This window comes from Emydura macquarii, unplaced genomic scaffold (genome assembly GCF_026122565.2).
Source record: "Emydura macquarii macquarii isolate MOO-44397 ecotype Brisbane River unplaced genomic scaffold, CSIRO-AGI_Emac_v2 contig_1451, whole genome shotgun sequence".
Classification (NCBI taxonomy): domain Eukaryota; kingdom Metazoa; phylum Chordata; order Testudines; family Chelidae; genus Emydura; species Emydura macquarii.
The window spans coordinates 23,318,784-23,345,027 of record NW_027131588.1 but is presented as its reverse complement, the minus strand read 5'-3'; the positions used below and the strand labels follow the sequence as shown (position 1 = coordinate 23,345,027).

General features: G+C 39.2%; 1 protein-coding gene across 4 annotated transcripts in view; it reads right to left on the bottom strand.

Moving 5' to 3' along the window:
* Window positions 1–26,244, bottom strand: part of RNF38 (ring finger protein 38) — a 178,474-nt gene that overhangs the window by 40,576 nt on the left and 111,654 nt on the right. For 3 of the 4 annotated variants that reach the window (XR_010920773.1, XM_067553363.1, XM_067553364.1), the window contains exon 3: window positions 4,463–4,656. Coding sequence is in view for 3 of the 4 variants with exons in the window: in XM_067553363.1 (XP_067409464.1) it covers window positions 4,463–4,656 (194 nt within the window). In the remaining variant the exon portion in view is untranslated. Of the gene's footprint in view, window positions 1–4,462; window positions 4,657–8,382; window positions 8,403–26,244 lie in introns of those variants that run through there. The other variant, XM_067553365.1, reaches the window with a different exon arrangement.

Below are 26,244 nucleotides of genomic sequence, written 5' to 3'. Positions count from 1 at the left end.
TGATACAGTCTATAAAGATAGGACCACATACTAATTTTTCCAAAGGACCCCTGACTCATTTAGCACACAGAATGGATGGTGCTCACTACATAATCAGCTATTCAATATTTTGTTTTCTCCTCATTATTCAATGTGTAGCCTCAGGCCTTATTTACTGCACACACACTATTCAAACCCTACTCTGAAGACAAAATTATTAATTTCTTCACAGGCTTCTCTATGGCACTTGATGTAGTAGCTGAATGCTTCAAAACTTTCATTTATTTCCACACCACCCTAGTGAATGAAGGTGGTGGTACTATCCCCATTTTGCAGATGGGGGAACTGAGAGAGATTAATATAAAAAGTGTCCACTAATTTTGGATGCCCAATCTGAGATACTTAAGACTTGATTTATATAGCTCTTTGTGTGTTCAAAGTACAGCTCTCCTACTGACTTCAGTTGCAACTGTGAGTGCTCAGAACTTCTGCTAATCAGACCCCAGGGTCTCAAGTCAGTACCCAGAAAATGAGCAACACAATTAGTGACTATCTGTAAAAAACTTGGTTTAATGACTTCCTGGTCACAGGTTCATGCCCAGTGCAGATGAAATCTTTGGGAAATTTAGCTGTGCTCTGCAAGTCTCTACAGAGCATGTGCAAACTGCAGTTTTTCCAAGTTTTATAATTTGGTCAAATTTGGACAGATTTTCACAAGAACAGGATAAGGCATATTTTACATAGGCCACACTCTCCTGCCAAATTTCAGGTCTCTGTTTCGAAGCATGAGGGCACTTTTTCTCAAAGAAAAAGATACCAGAATGCTTTAACATGGGCAAAGTAACATTTTTCACCAAACTCAAAACCAACTAAAACTGTTGTGGCTGAAATTTTGCAAAACAAAAAATAAAAAATTCATCCTGAGACAAACACCCAGCACGGAAAATTTCAGCCCAAATGATTAAAGTTTGGCAAAGTTATAAGCAACTAAAAACTTTGTCTTATAACGGGAAGTTGTCAGGCAAGCTTAACAATAGGTGTTGTTACTAACCCTGTTTGTAATAATTTGTGTCTATACTATAGGAGGGCTTTGCCTTTCAGGTAAGTAATTTTCTCCCTTGTATTCCTCCATTTTAAGAATCTATTATTATAACATTTGTAAATTTTTGCATAACTAATAATAAATTTCTACTGACGTAGCTATTACTGGTGTCATCTGAAAAGATTTACTCATAGTGCTTTCCATAGTCAGACAAGACAATCAAATAAAGCTACACAGATACAAAAGTAGCTATAAGGTTGTGTACATTCAGTATTATATCACAGTCAGTTACAATATAAAATCAACTTGCCCAAGGTATTCAAGTATGCCTTGTGTTTTTGTGACTGCTTTTAAATGTCTAAAAATCGCTTTACTACTAAAATCCACTTGTTCAAGGTGGTACTTCATTAGATAAGATGGGCCTATATAATTTTTGTAACTTTATTACTGCAAATATTTTATTTAATAATGCAGGCAGCAGATTTCCATTTTAATGTATTCACATTACACCTTTAAATCTGGTATGTGCTACTGTAAACAGTCTGATTATCAGTGCAAAAGCTGTAAGGTGTCATATGAAAGACTTCGGTTTGGAAAAGTTCAGGGAGTGGTTAAAGTCACTGATGGGAATTTCAGTATTTTGAAAAAACTACACAAGCAGAGGTGCCCTAGTTTCCCGTACCATTTATCTTTAGACACAGTGGCTTTTTTAGCTTCAGTTCTGCCTCTCTCTTTCCACAAGTAGTCCCAATTGTAAAGTTTTACTTCTGTTAATTACCCAGAAGGAAAAAAGGCATAACCAGCAAAAATTGTCAACACTTTTTGGGCATTTTCCCATTTACTGATTTATGGGCAGCACAGAACAGTTCTCTGGGGAAAAACAGAACTTGATGCAAACAGACTTCTCCTAGGTGCTCAGATGTACAATGTCAGAGCTGCAAAGAAATGTCACTTTCTAGGTGAAACCTTGCGATAACCTCCAGATGTATCGCTCTAACAGATGACTAACTTGGAATTATTGGGGATGCCTCATGCAAAGTAATCACAACCTGCACTTACATTATTACTTAACATTTATACTGCAGTAGCGCTCAAAGGCATCAACCATCTTGGGCCCCACTGTGCTGGGTGATGTGCAAAAATAGTAAATGAGTCTTTGGCCCTAAGAGCTTAAAAGACAAGGCATATCTTGTGGACCAAACAAATGGGACAAGGGTGGGGAAACGGAGCAATGAATAAATATAACCAGATGCATGCAATTCTTAGTAGTAGCACTCGTAGCTGGAGATTCCTGTTATCTGTATTTACCTGTTCAACACAGATGCTTTTTTCAGCAACTTTTTAAATGTTCTCAGTCAGGGTGCTGAGTACCAGAGCTATGCCATAGAGCAGATGCAGAGGAACATGAGGGAACAAGATTGAGGAGAAGACAGGGGGAAGGTGGTGTGTTACATGTATCAGGGGAGGCAGGGAAATGGGAATGGAAACTGGAAAGTGATCGGGAGAGAACAGATGGGAAAAAACAACAGCTCTCTCTTCCCAAAGATTAGTAGAGAGCAAAATGTGCAGTCCCCTTCCCTCAAGCTGAGAGAAGTCCACCCTTGTGTGCATTGTGTACATATGAATTATGAACCTAAATAATCTCAAACAATTTGGAATGACAGCTTTCCTCTACTGGCTCAAAAATCAGAAGGCAGACTAACAACAAAAGCTTATTTTGAATCAATATTTTCTGGGTCTAACTTTTTTTTTTTTTTTTTATATGGCAGTACTGATTTATTTGCTAGCCATCTGGTGATAGACAGCTTCAGAACTGTCTCCAGTCAGAGTATGCACAGATTTTGTTCCAGAGTAATAGATTAATGGATATACCTAGTGACTAGAGACTAAACTTGATAAAACTTGAAGCAAGTTCATCACAGGAAGGGCAAAATAACTTCATTTTTAAACAGTATTATATAAAAGCCTATTGAGCTTATTTTATTAGCAATCTACTTTTTATTTGTATTATGATGGTGCCTGGAAACCCCACGTGAGTTTTAGGCCTACTGTGCTAGGCACTGTACAGACAGTTCCTGACCTTACAGTCTAAATAGAAAAGACAGAGGAGAAGAGGGTAAAACAGAGGTTCACAGTTGAAGGTCAGTGGCAGAGCGGGGAATAAAATACAGGTCTCCTGAGTCACAGTCCAATGACCTATCCATTGGACCACACTACCCCTTCTCTACACAATAATCCAAGAAATTAACTCATTGACTTGCATTCTTAGTTTTGTCTGCTGGTTGTATGAAAACAAATATAATTTTGCAGGTTGTGACCTGAAGCTTCCAGGATTTGTCATCCCTGAAGACTTCTTTAACAATAAGCAACGTGTTACAGCCTCAGTATACTAACAACAAAATGCCACTTGACAATCTATAACTTTGGGAATAGAAGAGGGAACAATTATGTGTTTCTGGTCTTGAAAGTCGGTTTTTTGCATTCATAAACATGTATACATTCTCCAACTTTAGGAGAAGCCAAAATATCACTTTTTTCTGATGTGAACACAGGGAAATGTGTTTTACACTCATTTTAGGTGACTAGAACAGTTCCAAAACAAATTGTGAGTAGGCAAAAGCTTATGTTTTGGATAATTAACTAGAATAGTAAAGAGGCCTTTATTTTTAAGTTTTGCAATGCACTTGTACAGACATCAATTCAGCATAGCCATCCAAACCTCTACTCTTCCATGACTAATTGAGCTTATTCTAAAATCTCTGCTTCAAAGAGGCTTATGAACCATAGCCCAAAACCAAACTAAGACAAAAATAGTAACCCTTGCAATACATGCACTACACACTTAAGCAACCATATGATACTACTTGCATCATCCTTGTCAGTTTTATTCATTCTCCTTTGAAATTAGATTGCATGTTTATTAAGGAAGGACGAAGTTGTAAGTTTTGTAAGTTCCATGAACGTTTATTGAGCTATAAATTAGTAATAGTCTACTACTAATAGTAACAATAGTAGTAGCCTGTTCAGAAACAGGAAACTTTAGTTTTTGGTTCATTTTCTGACACATCATCTACAGATACCATGCATAATGCACTAATCTAGTGTATGGTATAAGAGCAATACACTGATTTCTAACTGAAAATGCTAAGGAGTACCCACCCGCACAAATTGTGTACGTCCACACAAATTATAGGAAGACACAGTACATTGTCTTCATTGATTACTTCCAATGCCCAGTTTTCAGAAACGGTAATAGCAAATGTTATCAATAAACCTTTAAAAATTAATATTTATCATATAGTCTGATATATCTAGGAGTGTTCTCCTTGGAATACTTCACTTCTAATGCTAGCGAATCACGGCTGCTTTGAAACAGGCCTCCCCCTGAATCAGCAAAAAGGCTAGCAAGAAAACACTCCAAAACCTGACTAATCCATTTACCTCCTCCTGTTGCGTGCAGGTGTGTTGCATCGTTCCCCTGAGAAGTGATGTTGGTTGGGTCGAGCTGAAGGAGGCTGCCTATTTGATGTCATCTCCCATGGTCGCATTGGTGGTGATGGGGCTGGTGATGCTGCTGTATAGTCAAAGACTGAATGAGAAAGGCGTTGTCTCTTGGGACTCGGACTGTCTTCACTCTGTGCAAATGTAAAAAATAAACCCTCCTGAGTGAGTTATAGCCCACACATACTGTTCTAGATTATTGAAGGTTACATTTGTGGGACAAAAAAACTGAAGTAGACTATATAAATTCAAAACAAAGTACCACATTAAGTTAAATGTCTAATTATCATATGAAGGCAATGAATTCTACAATTATTTTATGGCTCCCCCACCGCAATATATTTTTATTACAGAATTCAGTGCAATATTTTTAAAATTCTAAAGTTGAGGCAGAAGAGAAGTTACAGTTTCTTTGAGATGTGTCCTCCTGTAGTTGCTCCACTTTAGATGTTAAGCGCATCCTCAATTGGAGATTTCCATCAGCAGTGCTCATGCGGGTCGTGCATGCATCATCTCCATCTAGTGCGCCATTGGCACCTTGTTCAGTGCACATATGACCTGACCCCCTCAATTCCTTCTCTACCTTAGAGTCTTTACATTGAACTCTGAAGAACAGGAGAGGAGAGGGGGGGAGAGTGGAGTTCCCACAGGGGGGGACATATCGAAGAATGTTAGTTATTGCACAGGGTGAGTATCTTATCTTCTTTGAGTGGTGTCCCTGTGAGTGCTCCACTTTAGGTGATTCGACAGCAGTGCCTGAAGGGACTTCGGAGTTGCTTGGGTAACATATGATACTGTTAGGCCTATCGACGTGTCTGATACGGACACCTGATCGACAGCATAATGTTCTGTGAATGAATGTTCTGAAACCCAAGTAGCTGCTCTGCATTTATCTATGAGTGCTACATTGTTGAGGAATGCTATGGATGTTGCCATTGCTCTGGAAGAACGTATTCTGACACCTTGTGGGGTTTGTAAGATTTTTGTTGGTAACATAAGTGAATGAATCCTGACATCCATTTTGATAGTCTCGGTGTGGAAATGGCCATGCCCTTGTATCGTTTCACGATGGATACAAAGAGTTTTGACAATTTCCTGTCCAGATAAAATGCTAATGTACATCTAATATATGTAATAAGGAATCCTGCGCGTTCCCATGAGGTTTTGGGAAGAACACAGGAAGGTGAATCGGTTGGCTAATATGAAATGACGACGCTATTTTAGGTACAAATTTTGGATGAGATCTCAAAAAGTGACCCTGTCCTTGAAAAATAGAGTTTAGGGTGGATATGCCATAAGGGCCCCTATTTCTCCAACGCACCGGGCCAATGTAATGGCCACTAGAAATGCCACTTTTATGGACAGATGCCTAAGTGAACATGTCGCTAATGCTTCGAACATTGGTTAGACCTTGTAAGACTAAGTTCAGGCCCCATGGTTTTGTGGGTGAATGTACATCTGGGTAGACATTTTGAATACCCGTGATGAAGCATTTAGTTGTCGGGTGTGCGAACAATGATATGCCATCAACTTTATGATGGAATGTGGTGATGGCTGCCAAGTGAACTTTGATTTGACTCATTGAGTGTCCTGATTTTTTTAATTTTAGAATGTATTGGAGTACCAGTGAGATTGGTGTGGATACTGCATTAACTTGTTTGTTTTGATGTGTGTTTCTGTGCCAAGATTTCCGCCGGTACAGATGTTGCTGTCAGGGCAGTCGGGGGTGGCATGACCTGCGTTAATGGTCTCAGTGTCATTTGTTTTGTCGGTGCCCTACTGGAGAATGTGTGTTTATTTTTGACTTTCAACTCTGCACCGGAATGTTGTGTCTCTTGGTATCACCGAACGGGTGGTACCAGAGGATCCTGGCACCTCAACTGTGCTTAATCGTGGCACAATTGGTATAGAAGAGAGATTTTGCTGGCTCTCTCTCAGGTTGGGATTTTTTTTTTTCCTTGAAAATTTTCCTGAGGAATGAGCTCTTCTGGACTCCAATGCTGAGGTATCTTGGCCAGGGTCTGAGGCAGGTCTCAATGACTTCTCCATTAGAATTAGTTTAAATTGGAGGTTCCTTTCCCTCCTGGCTCTAGATTTTAAAGTTTATACAATAAGTGCACTTTTGCAGTACATGCGCCTCTCCCAGACATCAGACACAGTGAGAGTCTCCATCCGATGCTGGTATTGTGTCCCTGCAAGACGTACATAATTTGAAACCTGGAGAACCAGGGCCATAATGGCTGGTTCTCTGAGGGGAAAACTATTCTAATCTATGAGGAAAAAACATTTTTTTTTTAGGACTAGGTAAAAGGGGAAAAAGTAACTAACAAATGAAGCATATTATAAAAAGATTATCTAATGACTAAAAAGAGCTAAAGATCTAAATTGCTGAGAGCTCCGTCTCAGACGGCAGACAGCTGAGAAGGAACTGAGCGATTCAGGTCGTGTTGTGCAACAAACGAGGCAGCAACGGTGCCACGAGATGGGGACAATGCATGTGTGATCCGCACAAGCACTGCTGATAGAAGTCTCCGATTGAGGATGCAACGACGCACCAACACCTGAAGTTGAGCACAGGGATACAAAGCTAAAAAATGTTTGCTTTAAGAGAATGAGAGGGTTTTTTAATGTATGGGCTCTTCAAAAAAATGTTCCTGGCTAAGCACAAATTTCATGCCAATGGAATCCTATTGGTCAATCATTAACTAGGCTGCTATATAGAGTTCTATCTCAGCACGTTCACCAAATAGCCACCAGGAGGATGATCACTATACAGCTTAATAGACATTTGATTTATATTGAAGCCAATTTTAGTTCTGCTAATTCAGCTCAGACATGTCTCTTGTCCTTTACTGAGTTAGTGCAATACTGGCAATTAACAAGTGTCAAAAGAATTTGACCAAAGCATCAGCTAAGTCAATGTAATTTTTACTTTAAAAAAGATATCTGGTCCGACACCATTTTTCCTGATCCAACCACCTATTTTGCTGATGCTTAAAGATTTCTAATGGACTAGAGGGGGCCAAATTGCTCCACCACCACCTTATTTTTATTAACTGACGGAATAGGTATTGGATAGTTATCTTCCAACATCTTCTGTGCAAAGACAATTGATGCAGAGAAAATTCAGCTTCTCTGCTATGGCCTTGTCATCTTCTTCTATGTATTTCTCCTTTTACTCTCTGATAGTCCAACTGACCTATTCATTCTTTTGTAAGCTTTCTGCTTCGGATATAGTCAAATAATTCCTTGTTCGTGTGTGTCTGTAGTTATTTGCTCTTCAAAAATTCCTCAGTCTTCATAATATGCACATATATATTTCATCTGCCATGGTTGATGTTATCTTTATTAGTTTCACTACTGTTGCATTTCCATTTTCTGAAGAATACTAGTTTGGCTTGAATACCCTCTTGATCTCTGGCAAATAACCACATCTCTTTTACCATCCTGCTTCCTTTTTAGTTTAGGCATAAGTACACGGTTTATATCCAAAATAGGCAAAGGATTTTAATTTCCTAAGTTTTTACTTTAGGGCCTTTTTGACTAGCTCCCTTTTTTTTCCAATCTCCCTTTCTAAAGTTAAGTGTCACAATGACAGGTTTGTTTTTTATATGAAATTCCTCCCTAGAAATGTGGTACTTAAATTATAGTCACTAATAGTAGTTTGGCTATAATTACTTTTTTGACCAACTCCGGTATCTTACTTAGGAGTAAGTCAAGAATAACTTTTCCTCTTGTGTGCTCTAGGACTAGCTATTCGAAGAAGCACTCAATAAGTCAAGCAACCATTTCCCTAAACCTTGCCCCAATGTAATACTTTAAAAGTTGGGTGCTGGTAAATTCAAGTTTCCCATTATTACCATTTCATTGATTTAATTGCTTCTTTGATCTCCTTCAACACCCTCTTCCTGATCAGACCACCAACTGCATAACTTTACTGATACTAAGGAAGGAGGAAAGGGTGCAACATAAAGACATAGTAAGCAGTACCTGATCAGTACCATGATTCTTTTGAGTACCTAGTTTGTTTTTTAAATTTTGTTTAAAAGTTTGGTAAAGAAAGAGGTGGAAAGTCACGAGGGCAGGGTTCTATAATTCGTGGCCAAAATGAGTGTGTTAAGACAGTCTTGGAAAAGTGAACTTGTATGCTAAGGTGAGTGGGGTCAGATCCAGAGAAAGATGTACAGACAGGTAAACAGGGCAAGGTGGGCACATTCGGAGGCTACAGAAAACCATACGAAAATAGGCACGGAGTTACAGATGGGAAAATGAGACAAAAGGGTTCAGTGAGCTGGCAGAGGGAGCAAAGCCTAGCGAACCGTAACATGTATTTTTGCCACATGTACCAACTTCTGTTGGTAAGAGAGGGACGCTTTCAAGCTGTCCTTTGATTAACAAACTTTGATTGGTAATGCCATACATCTGGCACCTTTCCTTAGCATTACATTTACATTTTAAATACCCCTTCCCCACCCCCATAATGTCCATAAAAGCGTATTTATCCTGGAACATTGGTCCTTTGATTATTTTGTCTTTGAAGAGATGCAATCCAAACAAAAGATAGCACATGAGTTTATAGGAGATGGCAGAGATGCACCAAACTAACAAAATGCTAAGATGCTACTCTTCATCATTCCAAATGACTATTTAATACAGCTACTCCAAACTCCATAACATATGCTAATTGCCTTCTATGTTAAGCAACAGTATTTCCATCCCAACTTGTCTGCCATTAGAAAGAAAATGAAGATAAAGTCATTTTCTGAACTACATAAAAAAGCATGCTTTTAAAAAGCAAATTATGTTTTTCTGAACTGAAAACAAAATAACCTAAAGCTAAATCCTAACTTCTTCATAAATTACTGTCATTAAGAAAAAAAAAACATTGGTACCTTTTCTTGGCTTTAAATAAGAAATCAGTTCTCATGAGATGATTGTAACAGGGAATTAGTGGCAGAAACAAATCCCATACAAATTAAGATCTGTTTATACTTCAGTTTCACTCAACTCATGGCAGAGCTGGCCACAGAGTAATTTTGCAGTCTCTAATGCCATAATTTGGCAAATGCAATGCTATATTTGTACAGTATATCATTTGTTGCAACATTTACATCTCCCCAAATCCTAAAAACACAAAAAAGGTTTCCATCCTGAGCTGATCATGCCAGTGTTCAATAGGCCAGCTCAGAGTCCATTAACTACTTTTTTTGCTGACAGCCTGGGTTGCCTGTTTTTGCTGCTGCCAAACAAGAAGCAAACAAGTTGGCCTAATAGCTGTGGAAGATCCAGTTTGTTTAATTAATTATATACATTAAAAATTGATATGACAAAAGACAAGAACTAAAAGACTACATAGATTCAAACATGAATTTCTACAAGAACAAGCAACTTCTGCACTAACAGAACATTTCATACCTCAAAGCAGCAATGCCAGAAAAACTTCAGGAGAGAGATCCCATGTTACCACTGAAGAAGTTGAAGCTTATGCCAAGTCACAATTAGGGTTGACATTAAATCCACAAAAGTCAGGAAATTCAGAATTAATGTTCCCACAGAGAACCTATGCACCTTCCCTTCTACCTGTGCACCATGATACGTTATGCCGTAGACACACCAGTAGTGAGCCATGTGACTATCCAGCAAAGAGTTAACCCATTTGTAAGATGTGTCCTTATGTACCATTTGGTATGAAGCAGAGTGAAATCCAGATACATTGTGGACATGACTGTTTATTATGCTTTTGATAGCCATTGTGTATGATTTATCTAAATGCTGCTCATCTTTGTGCTCTTATAAGAAAGGATAAATTGCTAGTTTAGGCTATTTACAAAAAGCAGGACAAATACTAAGACAATAATACGGTCATAACATTTGATGTGCTCTCCTTTCCCCCTTAAGTTCTAACAGTTCCAGGAGCTTTTTGTAGCTTAGCAGTTGTGTGCCAAGTGACGTAGTTTGAAGATGTTACAAAACTTAGACAAGGCCTAAGATCCCTTGCCCTCCCCGATCCCTTGCACATACCTGCAAGAGCAGAGTCCTGTAGAATTACCCAGAAGGGAAACCCTGCATCACAAACCTCACTCCTGGCTTCTGGGAGTGTGCTGCTACTATCCTACAGCTCTCCTCCACAAAATCTTTGATTTCAATTTTAGGTAGTGTCAGGACAATGAGGCTTCAAATTTACTTGCTGCTAGAGAGAATGGGGATGGCAGAGAAAGTCCACTTATTTCCCTTCCCTCCATCCCCCAAACCTGCACCACCTGCTATTGAGAGTCACTGAAACGTCCCTATTTTTTTCGCCCCAGGGTGTACATAAGCACTGGATCTGTTACCCCCATACCTCAATAATGGAACTGGCAGATTGAAAAGTCAATGAATGAACCACTGAGATAAATGCTCTGTATATCAGAGCAGATCTATGTCAGAGCTGCAGCTGAGACAGAGGGCTCTTAAAACAATATCAGCGCTGCTAGGAGGCAGAAGGGAGCCATCTTCAAAGACGCACAGAATAAGACAGCTAAAGAGGGAAGGAACTTAAGGTAGGCTCTACCCCAGTCCATGTGGCTAAAGGAAGCTGAAGAGCTGGGAGTGAATTCCTGATAGCAGTATAACAAAGCTGGATGACAAAGGGAGGGGTGGGGCAATATCCCACTGAACAGACTGATTGTTGCTTTTGAACCACACTTATCCGGTTCATAGGTTTAGGGGTACGATCCTTGATTAGGCTGCGAGATGTCATGGGTTCAAAGCCCAGCTGAGTCCTCAGAGTACTTTTTTTTTTTTTTAAAAGGCTGACACGTGCATAGACAGACTATGTTCAGAAACATTTATTCCATCTTTAGTTTATACAATTCTGTACACAAATCTGCAGAGTCCCACAAGAGTTTTTTTAAAGAAACTGATGACTTACAGCAGAATATCATTTTACCTTGGTTTTTAATCATTGTAACAATGGCCTGCTCCAAAAAAATAAAAATACTTATGCATTCAAAATTTGAAGCTTTTTCATGAAGAAAGTTCTTTCAAATAAAAGGAATCAAAGATGTGACGGGTACATTCAGCCCTAATGCATGAAGACATTAACTAGGTGTTTCTCCTACAAGAAAGCACGACATGAAAAAGTACATGAAAAGGTTAACTATGTTGAACTTTGAATCTAATTATGAACCTCTGACAACCAGTTAAACTGAATTAAATTGACAAGTTTGCACCTCTTTTTGTTTCAGTCTGCAGACTCAAGACAACATCGCACTGATTTGTATTCTGGAGTTATCATAATCAGAAATGAGAAAATTCTGAAATGAATGCTTAGCTTGTATAGAACACAGCAGGAACGGTGGGAAAGCTGCAGCGAAACCTTAAGGCCTTCCAATATGTGGATGTTCTACGTGAACAGATATCTACTGTTACCACTCATGGAGTACTGCTGATCTGAAAGGGCAGCAGGAGCCAAAAAAGCTACTGATAGGACAGCAACAACTAGGTGGACCTCTTTGGAGGGCAATGGCTTTTCATAGGCTTTTCGCAAGTGACTTTACTATGAGGTTTTGTATTTTACAAAACGAGTCTACATTTTCAATGTTTTAATTTAAAAAGAAATGCATCCCAGATCTTATCATTAAAACAGATCCTGAATATTCCTCCTCCTGCAAATTCAGTGCTATCAAACTATGCAAAACTACTACTTCTATATTAGACCTCAACATAAATCACAAAAAATATATTGTAATATATTTATTTTTATTCTCCACTATGAATTAATTATTCAGTGGAAGGATGGCATTTTACAAAAATAAATCTGGACGTATGTCAGTTTTTGAATAACTGACAGTATCTGCGCTTCAGTCTTACAGCACGGCCATAATGTGTACTGCACACCAGCAGAACACATGACCTAGCAGGTTTTGGTAATTAAACTGCAAAAAAAACTAAACTAAAAGACTTGAGTTGCTTATGAAGATTTATAGACAATCAGATGCTATTGAGAGATTAATACCTAAATATTCCAAACTCCGATTTTTCTGTACAAAATTAGAAGCACTAAATCTGAATTTAAAAAAGATATCAGTACTCCAGACAGATAAAGTTAATGCAGTGAGTGTCTTGTGTTAGCAGATATTCAACATCACGTGGAAATACTGTAATGCTCTTTTAAGAAGTTTAACATAATCTGGATGTTTGGGGGGCAGCAGTGGGGAAAAATTGATTTTATCAAACTACTGAATTAATAAATAGATTGGTAGCTGACTTAGTATCCACCAAAATATTAAAGCTGCTCTGTTCTCTGTCCTTCCTCTATGCCCTTGCCTTCAATTTTACCCAAGTTTTCTATTGATCAGTTTTTTTAGGGGAGGGACAGGGAGTTCCTCTTGAACAGCTCATTCTAGTTCAAGATCATGCAGTAAGGAAACCTTTATACTGGCTAGAAAGGGTTTGATGGGGCTCCTTCAGACCCTATTAATCCTGCTATTTTGTTGGTCTGAGGTGTTCACTACAGAACAATGAAACGTACATCCTTCCCCACATGGGCTAAGGGTGCTGCTTCTGCGGAACTCCTAACTCCTGTTGGCACAAGGAGAAATCAAGTTTGGTCTTGAATTCAAAAGTGGCTCAATCAGAGAACACACTCAGATGCTCCTTCCATGTGCATCTGTAATCACATTACTGCCCTTCACTGTATTTGCTTTTCTTCCTCAAGTTGCCATCTTTACAAGGTTCTCCTGCAGGGACAAGTCCTGACACAAAGATGTTCCGTCAGCCAGAAAGTATTTTCAGTTTGGGACCCACCCCAGACATATCAAGGTGATCCAGCAAAACTCTCAACAGGTGACAATTTACAGGATGTCTGCTCCTCCTCTTATAATAATTCTTCTGTTGTTCTTTCTCACAGCTCATCACATCCTACTACAATGACAGCTGACCAGACTGATCTTTGAATTGCAAGTCTTATTTGTACAATTACGTTTTTATTAAATATCAGCAAGGCTAAGATAAAAAGCTGTAATTTAACAGGATGAGCAGGAGACCACACCAGGAAGTGACAAAACAAAACTTCTATTCTGTGGCACTAAGGGCAAAACCAATATGATACTCAAGCACTGATGCGGCACTCGGGACTTTAGGCTTACCTGGAGTTTCCTGGGTGCTATGAGAGGAACTAAAGATTTTGAGTGTCTCCTTGAGACGTTTTTCTTCACTATGCCGTTTAAAAAAACAAAGTTAAAAGGAAGTTTTCCCTCTCCACTCCACAAATAGTTTTGCCATGGGCCAGGTTAGTGAGGACTTATCCTTGACCTAATTCAATGAATCCTCAGGAAAAGTTATTCCCTTTTCCTCCCAAAAGATTTTATGGGGATTAATGATTCTATCAGGTCTTTAAACGTTATTTTTTATTCTTGGAACAGGTCATGGCTTTAACAGACAATGGTACTGCACAACTCTGCGGAGCCGCCTTCACGCATCTCACATGCTGTTCTATCCTCCAGCACCAGCCTGGTTCACTCAGATTATTTTGTATTACATGGTTCTTAAACCAGGTGTTCTGTAACACACAAGAAAGCAAGGAGGTATCTAAAAGTGCTTTAAGACAAATGGTCTCCTCTGTCAGAAGGCTCTTCGGTATACGATTCTTTTCAGAAGAGTCTTCATAAGAACAGACTTACTGGATCAGACCAATGGTCCAGCTAGCCCAGAAATCCTGTCTTCCGACCGTGGCCAGTGCCAGATACTTCACAGGGAACTAACAGAAAGAGCAATTTTGTGGCTAGAATTTTCATGCTAGTGCTTTTACAGCTTCACCGTAGTTTTAGAAAGATACCTGAGAAAGACCTGGAAGAAACATTTGAATCAGACTGTAGAAACATCACCATTCGTTAGAGCTGTAAAGGAAGAGCATTCCACTAAGAATGGCACCCAGAAAGCTAAGTGTCAAGTGGCTCAAGTCGTGTCTGATTCTGGTAAATAGCAAAGAAAGCACTGGCCAACGTGGATTCACGACAAGCAGCTCACTGGTCCAAGGATAAAAGAAAGCCTATGCTAGAAATGGAAAATATGGAAAGAGAGCCAGCACAAATAATCAATCCAAGTGTGGTTCTCCACCGCAATTTCACTTTTCTCATTCAAGATGTTCCAGAGCAGTAAGGTACTTTTTCTGAAGTAAACAAGTTATTTTTATTTTTACTTCTCCCCCATACCTACCTTTGATGGTCCCACTTCCTGGCAACAGAACCATGACATGCAGGCCTGATCCTGTTGGCTGGGAAGCAGCGGCTGACAGCTTAGAAGAAAGATTAGTAGCAGGTGATGAGATCTATCAGCCTGAAGGATCCAGAACCTGGAAAAGTCAGGAAACTTTCTTTTTTGGGGGATGGGATGTGGGTGGGCAGCAAGGGGAGTATACTGCTAAGGAGCATCCTACATTTTAAAAGTGTAGTTAAGGATAAAAAGGAGTCTGACCGCATAAAAACTAGGAGTAACAAGCTAATGCTAGCCAAACAGGAAAGTAAATAATAAAATTAATAAGCAAGAGGATGCAATTACTGGCTGAAAGATGACTAAAAGAATGAATTGCTTTTAAAAATTAGTCTTCAATTCAAAACGTACAGAAAATGTATTTAACCATCAAGAAAGACTGCCCCTGTAAAATGAGCCACTGGGGAAGAGCAGCTAAAGAAACATTGGTGTATGTTCTGATCTACCCAATCAGCTCATCTGGATGAAGCAGGTCCTAAAGAATCAGTTTTCTACTTACAGCATAACTGGTAAGTTTTTAAGAAGTTTCATGGAGAAGCAAGGAGCTACCAGAGATTTGGGGAGGGGGAGAAGGAAGGGGGGAAATCAGATGAGGAATGACTGATTTGGATCATTTTGATTGATTTAAAAAAAAAATTGAAAAATTAGTGGAGTAAGTGACAAACAGATGTCCTACATTTGTATCTTAATAAAGCATTTGATATGGTCTCAAAATCTTAATTAAAATATAAATTCACATTGGTTTGGGTAAGAACAACTGTATAGATTGAAAACTGACAAGACAAAATATGATAAATGGCAATATTTAGTATCTATTTAGATACTTGTATGACCACCATCACTACAACAGCTAAGCTCCTCAAACCACCTACTAAACTTTCATTTGGCTGGCAGTGTGAAAAATGCCAGGGGATGTACAGTGGAGTACTAGGGGGATTGATGTTAGCACTGGTTTGATTAAATATCCTTATTAATCTGTAGAAAAAAGTAAATATACAATAAGATTTGCAGATGTTATTAAATTAGAAAGTTGTGAACATCCATCACAATGGAAAAACCAAACATAAAAAACGTAAGTATGAAATAAAGGGAGATTTAGTCTGGAAAAATTTGAGGGAGAAGATCTATGGGAACATAACCCTAAATACATACATGCAGAGTCAGGGAGAAATCTCGGAAACAGCAATGCTGAAAGACTGATGCTTGAATGTTAAATGGGTGGATGTCATTTTGCATGTGGGCAAAGGTTTTCATTAGAATCCAGAACATCATCTCCAGTGCTTATCCCGGCAGTCAGCCCCCACAATAAAAAGTTGTATACTATAATGTACAAACTGCAAACATGAGAATTTTACTGCACAAAACTACTGTGAACACCATGGAAAAAGCATCTGCATTATATTTTATCCATCAGCCCCTATGCCGGACTGGGGCATCTAATTAGCATGCTCTTCTTATCCACTGACAACCATATTTCATCCTTACATTCCTAATTAATGCATGAAAAACAGTCGGGTATAATTTGATAGCAAACTACAGTACAACACAGGTCACAAGGGTCGAAGGTATAAGTGCACTACCGTTCCTACCTGCTGCCAGACACCAAAGTCACGCTAGATTTCTTCAGAGATACCAATTAATCTTAGCCCTTATTTTCCCTCAGGCCTCAAAGCTGTGTTTGAAAATAATTTACAAAAGCCAGTTATCTAGCCTGCCAATCAAAACTGAGGCCATGCATATTTCAGTACACTCCCACAGAAGCTCTCACAGCCAAGTCATTCCCAGAGCTGGACCTCCAATGTAAGCCAGTAGTGTAAACTTAACAGCCTGACCCTCTGCACTTTCAAAGAATGTCCATTTCCCTTCCTGGGACTCAAAAACCTCCCGTTCCACTGGCCACACTCCCAGTAACCCTTCCCCATACCTACCTTTATAGCCTACACTCACTACTTTTGTGTGTGAAATCTAATTTGATCAATCACTAATTTATCATCTTCTGGAAGGTGTATGAACTGAAACGGTTGCTTTTATTGCATTCCTTGGTATTTCAAAGTATTGACAAGTCAGGGCTACAGTTAACAGGCTATCGTCTCTATTTGTCACTGTAGTGACCAGTACTGCACCAAATAATTCCTGGAGTAGGGAAGGGCGTGGGGGATCTTGGGCACAAGATGTCAAGTGGTGGAACATTGACCAGATAGCAAGGAAAAGAAAAAAAAACGGACAAGAACTTTTCCTGGACATCCAGGGGAAATGAAAAGGGTCTGACAGAACGCTGCAAGTCAGAGAGGACAAGACAAGAACTACTCATGTTATGTAAACAGGATAGGTTCAGACAGGAAGATAACATATGCTGGACAAGAGGGAAATCAGACTTGAGGACTGAATTCCAAAGAGGAAATATTTAATGAGGATGTAAAGGCCGAAGAAAATATGAGAGCACAACTGTCCTGCAGCTAGGCCCTGCACCTGTTCCTCCACCACTTGTCTAATATATACCACTGACTCAGACCACTACCACATACTGGACTGCCCCAACTCTCCAGCCTCCTTATGCCCATTTCGAAGACATTCCAACCCAACACATAAATGAGGCAAAGAAAATTGGAATCTGCGAGTCATATGCGACGTCCTCTTACTATACAATCCCTACTGCCTCTATAGCTAAATCTGTTCTCCTAACTGGACATTGCAACTGATTATTATACAAAGTGAATTCTGAAAGACTAACATACAGTATGAGTCATGTTCTCTTTAAAGGGATCTGATTTGCTGTACTCCAACATAATTAATACAAGTTAATAAATCATGAGAATATAGCACATAAACAGCTGAAGTCCACCACCAAAGCTACTTCATAGCTGCAATTACTAACTATTGCCCCACTGATATATGCAGTTACCATACCGTACAAATTAAGTCAATGGGATAATTGATAAAGCATACATATAAAACAGAGAAAGCAGCAACAGTGTAACAAGAAATGCCTTCATAAAAAACCTGGTACTATTTAGTTTGCAGATCTATATGATTCATCCTCAATTCGCCGCTATCAGTTTGAAATTATGTGCCCAGTATTTTTAATTTATACAGCACACTGACAGTAAGCCTGTGCTAACAGAAGCAACGGCCTCATGTGCAACAGCATATCTGGCCAGCTGAACTTAGGTGGGGCAAGACCTGCTGGCGCCTAACTCCACTGTGGAGCACCATTTTTGCTTTTACATATATTATGCAAAACTGCAACTGGTAAATATTTCAATCACTACACATTCATCACTGAACTGTCATCACGAGTGAAGACATCTCCACAGGGAAAGCAACGTTGTGCCACAAAGCGTTCGCTCCTGGAACCTGAAGAGCTTCATTTTGTTGCTGCTAATTTTATAGATTACAGAGAGAAAAAAGGGGTGTCACAGTGCGCACCCCAAGCCAAATCAGGAGTTCCCTGCCTTTGATCTTAGCACGAAGTCCCACTTCTGCACTGCGTGCTTCATAGAATCTTGGCTCTCTCTCGGATACCCTTTACAAACCCCAAATGGAATCTCTGGCTTTTCCAGCCATACAGCAGAAAATGAGACTCTGCATGTCCGTGCACCACTTTGTATGTGCCAGTGGGGGGAGCTGGAAGTACCTTAAAAAACACTCTAAATATGGCGTCTGTGACACAGGGATAAGGAAAAATCTCCGTATAACAAACCTGATGAAGGAGCTAGTGCCTGTGTCCCAAGAAGCAAACCACCCTCATTCGCAGAGTGTACCGCTGAGAAGATTACGTGTACTTGGCTTCCTGAACCACAGCAAAAAAGTGGTTACACGGGGTCACCCAAAACCATAGTGGGGAACAAAGTCCCCTCTTAATAAATCCAGATATTTTTGAAAATTATGGCATCGTGGGTGGCTTCTCTTGGCCGCTTTTTATGAACATCCAGGAACCCACCATGATGGCCCAGTGAGGCCTGTATTACTACTAGTGAAGTACCCCTTTTCTGCCAGTGTACTCCTGAGTTTGAGGGTGGGATGAGTGGGGAAAGGTAGAATGCAACATGAGCTCAGCAAGAAACCCAACTGTTTAAATTCCTTAAACTCAGACACATTGGCCTCTAGGATCACATACTCAGAAGAGTATTCAGAACCCTGCTAAACAGGTCTCTCTCATCTAAGTGTCTATGATTCACAACCTGAGTGCATTTTTACCTCTTGGCAAGAGAATACCGTGTTGGCAGCTGGTTAGTGTTGGTCAATGTGCATAATTCTGCAACAACATGAGTCAAGCTCACATGGCTGAGGAAAAAAACTAGTCTATAAACAAACCAAAACTACTCATATTAATGCAAGGGATAGTTCTGCAAAGTTCTCTGATCTTATGATCTCACTATTAGAAAAGAAGGGCAATAGGAGAATGATGGAGAAAGGCAGTTTTCTGGCCAAGGAGGAAAAATATTCATTGAGAAGTGAGACAGTTCTAATACATGGAAAACATTGTTCAAACTAGTCTTTGAAAACAATATTGTAGGAATACAAATGGTCTGCTAGCAAAATATTTCAAACTTTGAAGAGCTCTTCTTCAGGTCTGGGAAAGATACTCAGAATGTCACACCTATATACTAGGTGAAGTGGGGAATTAACACCTCTACAGTCAACTGCTTGCAAGCTTGTTTGCCTCACCAGCAGAATTTAGTCCAATAAAAGATATTGCCTTACCTACCCTCTCTCTCTAATATCCTGGGACCAAGAAGGCTAAAACATCACTACACACAGCAAAATATTTGTGAAGATTAACTCAAGAAAAAAATCTGTTAAAATAAGACCATTCACTATGGATAAGTAGCAATTAATTAATAATGTCATACTGGATCGAACTAGTCTAGGGATATGTCTATTCTGTCCCTGACAGCGACAAGAGCCAGGTGCTTTAGAGGAATGAGTACTGGACAATTTTGAAATAAGACAACTGCTAATGAGATTAGGAAGAAGCTTTCCTTATGAGTAAGGCCCTACTTGAATTGAGGGATGATTGTCAAATAATTGTGGCTGAGTTGCGGAGAAGACATGGAAAATCACAGAAAAGTAATAATGAACCTTTATTAATTGCCGTAATTTGGAAAAGCCAGAGATCTATTTGTTTAAGAAAAATTTGCTGGAATATTATTTTATGCCTCCTGATTTTTGTGTTTATATTTTTATAACCAGACCTTTTGCTGCAACTATAGTAGTCATTAATGCACAGTGGAGCCCTGCTGTGAACAGAGCTGACAGCCCCAACCCCAACCAGCTCAGATAAATGGGGTTCTACTGTAATAATGGGGGGAAGTGTGTGGCAAACCTCCAAATGTGTGCAAAACTGTGGACTGTGCAAAGAAAGCTAATTCAAATTGGGGTCGAAGCCTAATATTGCGAGATCTGCAATTTCTGCAACATCACAAATTAAGTAGGGCCTTACGGAGTTTACGTCCTGAAGCATGAGGGTCTCTATGCCCCATGTATTTATTTTTATCCTACACAGTGTAACTCAATGCTCTTTCTTTAACGGTTCCCCTTTGCTGTACATAAGCTGCCAGTCCCCCTGACCTACCACAAAGAACAAAGGTCAACCCTTTTCTATCAGTCACCTACCTAACACAATGCCAGCATGCACTGCCAGGGCCTTCAAATATATTCACATTTTCTACAAACTGAATTAGATACAGGTTATTTTTGTTGTAGAACAATGACCTTATTAATGTTACCACTTATTTTTTCTGTATTGTGGGTGTGAAAGGAAAAAAGTGCAATCATATTAAATCTCAGCGTGACAGATGAAAAGCTCTTGAGATCTATAAATAAAAACCAGACATTTCCTTTTAATATGCTCTCAAAAGTCTAGCCCTAAATAAGCCTTAAAAGGAGCTACTAAGAAGGCAAATATATGCAATAAACTTAAATTTAAAAGCCAGGCTGTTGTGGCAGTGAATAAAATTGCAAGCTGAGGAGTCTGTGACTAAAGTGACTATTTCTAGGCTTATAACTATTACGCACTATGCTTCCTTCAGAACAACAGACACAAGGTAGTCTGACTGGATTTATGGCTGCTAAGTGAAGCTGAGACACTTGTATGCTCAAATTCTGGTATTTTACTAACCAATTAAGCCACCTCAGAGTCCAAACTGGCAACACACATACTCACTCCTCCACCACCATACCCCTGGAACAAACACTCAGTCCCACTAGAGGGGAAGTGGCTCCCATTTTCTGAGTGCTGACTGACAGCAAAATTCAAACTGTTCAGTTTCCGTAGGTGAAGAGGAAAACCAGTGAAGTTGAGGGATTTGGAGGAGATGGGGACCCACTGAAGAAAAAAGAAATTCTAACGTACTGCTCCCAAACCAATAAGAGAACCTAAATACAAAAAGTAATCCTCTTTCAGCTGAAAGGGACAGGAACTTCTCCTCCTGAATCCCAGCAGGACTTTGGTTGTTGAGGAGCAGCAGCAACAATATTCTTATTTACAATCGGAGCATTGCTGGGATTCTGCCTGATTGGGCTTGTTTCTGATATAGGACTGAGAAAGGAACAGGCACAGGAGCCAACACAAAGTACTGAGGGTGCTGGGAAGGAAGAACAAGAGCAAGTTGATCAAATTTTCACCCTAACACCTGGGGTAGCTCCAGACGGCCTACGAAGTACCATACAAGATGATGGTTATGAGAGGTCACAAAGGTTGTTTACTGCAATAAGGCTCTTGGAGAGTTTTCCTGTGAAAGGATGTAGGCTTTTGGAAGAGAGAGACTATCAGACTGGACTTATGGCAGCCACTGGAGAGCTGCTCTTGAGCTGGTGGGGATCTCTTAGAGCAAACGTTTCTTCTGACTATGTCTTCGATATCCCCGAAGGATACACAGAATGCTAGGAGGTAAGTCAGAAGACTTGAATTTGATGCCATTGCCTAGTCCACCTTGGGAGTGAGACAACCAAAAGTTATGGAAAGACACACGTGACTTGTAAATTTTGGTGGATATTTCTAGGAAGAATGATAAAGAAATCTAGAGTGGCCCAGCCCATTTCAACTATTTTTTCAATCAAAGGGTGCACAGAAAGAACTTATTCAGAAGACAAAGAGCCCTCATAAGAAAGAGGAATATTTGGCCTCCTTCCTGGTTTTCATTCCACTGAGAACACTTTCAGAGTTTCAGTAGACTGAGACACAAAATAAGTACTATTCTTTTGCAAGACACGATCCTAGAGCTCTTGAAGAAAAGGGGAAGAAGCAGAGGGCAAAATCAGGATCAGAGTCCACTTCTTCCTCCTCTTTGGAGTTGTAACGAGAGAGGACAATGGATGGGAGAAAAACAGAGAGCCTCCCCTCTGACACTTGTCCTGAGCGTCCAAGGAAAGATCTCTAGAGATGACTGATGAAGGAGCCAAAGGAGGCCACACTTCGCCCTTTGGGATAAAAAAACATTTTTGAGGAGGGACTTTAAAGGGACCCTTCATGAACTAAGAATCTGCTACGGTTCTGTTGATCCATGATATGGATGGGTCGGAGAAAGCTGTTCTCCCCTAAACAAATCTCCTCTGGGATTCAAAAACACCACAAGTTTAAATGTTCTAATCCAAGCCATTTTCAGGATATGAAAAGCAAAGACATTCACAATGACTGTTAGATTTGAGCACCATCTCTCTGAAACCGCTTGGCTGACCACCTAATTTCCATGCCCAAATCCTATCCTTCCTCAGAGTGTAACATCCTAGCCAGTCAGGGGGAGACAATGTGGAAAAACTGGACAACATTTCACAACGTAAATTGGAAGGAATCAAAATGGTGAAATAACTAGATTAATAAAATAGCTATAAAAACAGTCTCCCACCTCTCATGTGTTTCTACTCATGTTTTTTCCTCATTTATTTCTTATTCCTAAGCTCTACTATATTTTATGTTCCTATTTTTATTTAATTTCATCCTTTTTACCCTGTAATAGATTGGCTCCTCCTAGGGTGTTCTTACATTTATTTCTACTAGTCTTTCCATCGATCCACCCCAAATTCACCGTGACCAGAGAATCCTTCCAAAGCTCCACTGTATTTGAGGGAAAGGATCTTCCAATATATAAAGACCTAAGTAACATACCAAGATCCCATCTCAAACCTAGAAAACCTTTTTAGCTTTCAGTAAAAGAGCTCAAAGACACCCTCAAAGATCAAGGAAAACAAGGTGGGAAGCCGCTAACATCCCAAACAAACAAACAAACATGGCCCACTCTGAATTGCATCCAAACATCACGACACAGGTGCTTACTTTATCCATAAATGAGGACAGATAGCCCATCGTATTTGAGGAAACCAGAATTTAAACTATGGAATACTTCATCAATTCAGCTGCATCCCCTCAGTTCTCCAACCTGAGGTGCCTTTTGCATTTTTGTTCAGTTCATTCCCTCTGAAGTGCCTGGCACTGGCCACTGTGGGAAGACAGGATACTGGGCTAGATGGACCAATGGTTTGACCCAATATGGCCATTCTTATGTTCCCCCATAGTTGGAACATGTCTTATACAGTAGAATTTTATAACTTTACATACAATGTTGCCACACATTTTACAAGGACAATAATGTTCAGCAAATTATGAGTTTTCAAATGATACTTCACATGGCATACTTTGTACAAAATGTATCGTCGTCTTATAAAAAGGATGACCATAAAGGTATATACTGACATACATAGGTCAACCTAGCTACGCTGTTCAAAACTGTGAAAAAGTTTCATGCCCTGTGCAATGTAGTTAGGTCAACCTCACCACCACTGCAGATGCAACTAGGTTGATGGAAGAATTCTTCTATCAACCTAGCCACCTTTTGAGGGGAGGTTGATAGAGCGATGGAAAAATCCCTTCTGTTGCTGTAGTAAATATCTACACTACAGCAGCGAAGCTGCAAGACTTGTAGGGCATAGCCTTAGGTTCCATATGATTGATCAATGTAGGGACTTCCTCTGCAAAGCCTGCTTGTGGCTCCTGCCAATTCTGAGCTTTTTTCCTTTCCCAGTCCACTTATTCAGCACTTCTGTTGGCCCAAAATTACCACACGACGAGACTACCTATCACTGGGAGCAGCACTCTCCAGTTCTACCAAAGGATCAGCTGCCCAAATCGGGTTGATTAATATTAGCGCAGAAACAACCAAGCCCCAATCAATGGCTTCCTCAATCCATGCTGGGGCTTAAGCTCAGGCAGCAGGAGAATGGCAACTCCCATGTACAAATGCAGGACTTGCAGAGAAAAAACAAAGATTTACTGACATTTTGCATTATAAGCGTAAGGACTGGTGTTCTTTTCTGGCTGGCTCGAACACTGCATGTTCAAATGCTCATAAAAATGACAATTTAGCGTTTTAATATTCTGGAACATACAGCTCTTACAAAAATGTTCAACAAAGACAGACCTTCAACACCAAACTCCTACAGCAAAAAAGCATTCCAAAAAGGTAAAACGGAGTGCATCCCTTCATCTCACCCACTATCAGAACACACTGGTACCTTGAATACAAATTGTGTCACTTATTAAACCTTGATACTGTCTAGCTTTCTGTTAGCATTGCTGTTGCTTTAATAGTGCCAATTCTTTTCATAAGTTGCAAGTCATACTGAACTGCATGTTCAGATTCAACTATAATTCAATGCCAAATAAACTTTTTAAAGAGTTTACTGAAAAAATAAAAAATAACTAGACTTTTAGTGCAGAAGTCCAGGACAGTTTCAAATATGTAACACATTTTTAACATTTAAAAAAAATTGTTGCCTGGTTGTCAGTTATTTTACATTAAAAACTAGAATATTTTTTTTAATTTAAAAATTTAGCTTTCCGTTCAGCACATTATAATGCATGAATATCTTCAATTACAGAAGAGAACCAGCAAATTGTAATCACAGAGGTTATGCATTTAAAATTTTTCCACATATATTCATACAACAAAAACGACACTACATATAAAGATGCAACACATGCATTACATCTGAAGCAACTATTTTTGTAATGCTAAAGCAACTTATAAGAATTAAAGAAAAGCATAGCAATCTCATCAAAGTTCTTCAAACTGAATTTCAATGGTATTTGCATGTCAAAGACAGAATACTGAATGGATTCCTTTTAAATACAAATTGCTGCATGCAAACAGCAATTCAAATCTTTTGAAATATAAAAACATTTTGCATTCTTTATTTTTTCAAAAAAATGAATCAAACCAATTTCAATACTGCTAAACAGAAACAAAAGGTAAAATGTGTTTATTTTAATGTTACATCAAGGTGGATTTTTCCAATTAGAGATTGTTACCTAGTATTTTCCATAAATTATCCAAATCACAGTAAGAAAAACAATCAACCATACCTCCTTAAAAACATTTGTTAAAAACACTGCTTCCTAATAAAAAACAAGATTAACAATAAAGAAAGGCATGCAATCTGTTTTTATAAACAGTTGCTCAATTTGCTACTTTAAATCTCAATTTATTGTCTCAGTCTTGAAACATTTAAATCAATTTCAGTATTATGTAGATAGTATGATGTTAGCTAAACAGACTGAAAACAAGAACTGCAGCTTCTGTAAGAACTTCCTGCATATTTAAAATTAAACACATTTTGCTATGAAGCAATAGTTCAAGTGTTCATGTTTTTTATATCACCACCAACTTAATTAATACAGAGGAGATGGTGGTAACAGCAGCTCTTGGGTATACATAGGATCCTGAACTCCAATTCTGATGTGTAAGGAGAAAGTTAAATTTCAACAATTTACAGATAAAATTTATAATTTATTATGGAGCGTATGGTCATTTCTCTGTTAAGGTTGAAAATAGTTCACCATGAAGAATTCCTGCTACCATTCCCTGGTAACTTTGCCAATATTAAAAACTAAATTACCTCAACATTTTACACTGCACATCTTTCCTAAGGGTAAATTTTCTTTTTCTAAGGAGCAGGGAAAGGGGGAAGTTTGATGCAAGTCGAATAAGGTGCTTTAGAGCTATTAGGTTTCAAAAGAATAAGGTGGCATTAAATTTTAAGAACTGTTCTAATCGGTTTTAGACTCCTCATATCTTCAAACTGGGACTGGCAGGATGGGCAAATATGCTGATTAGCAGCCTGATAGTTACTTGCATTCTAAGGCCAGGTCTACACATAGGATTTGTAATAATGTAAGTATTTCAGTTAGGTGTGTGTTTTTAATCTATATAATTATACTAATACAACCCCTAGGATGGACAAGTTACACCAGTATAAAGGTGCTTATACCAGTGCAGCTTATTCCCATGTGGAATAAGGGCTTGTCTACACCAGAAAGTTTTACCGACATGACTTCTGCTGGCACACTGCTACCAACGCAGCTATTTTGGCAGAGTGCATTCACATTTGGACTGACAAAACAGACTGAGGAGTTGACCAGTACAGGAAGAAGCCAATGAGTCTCAACTACCAAGGGGTTAGGGGTCTCTTTTTCC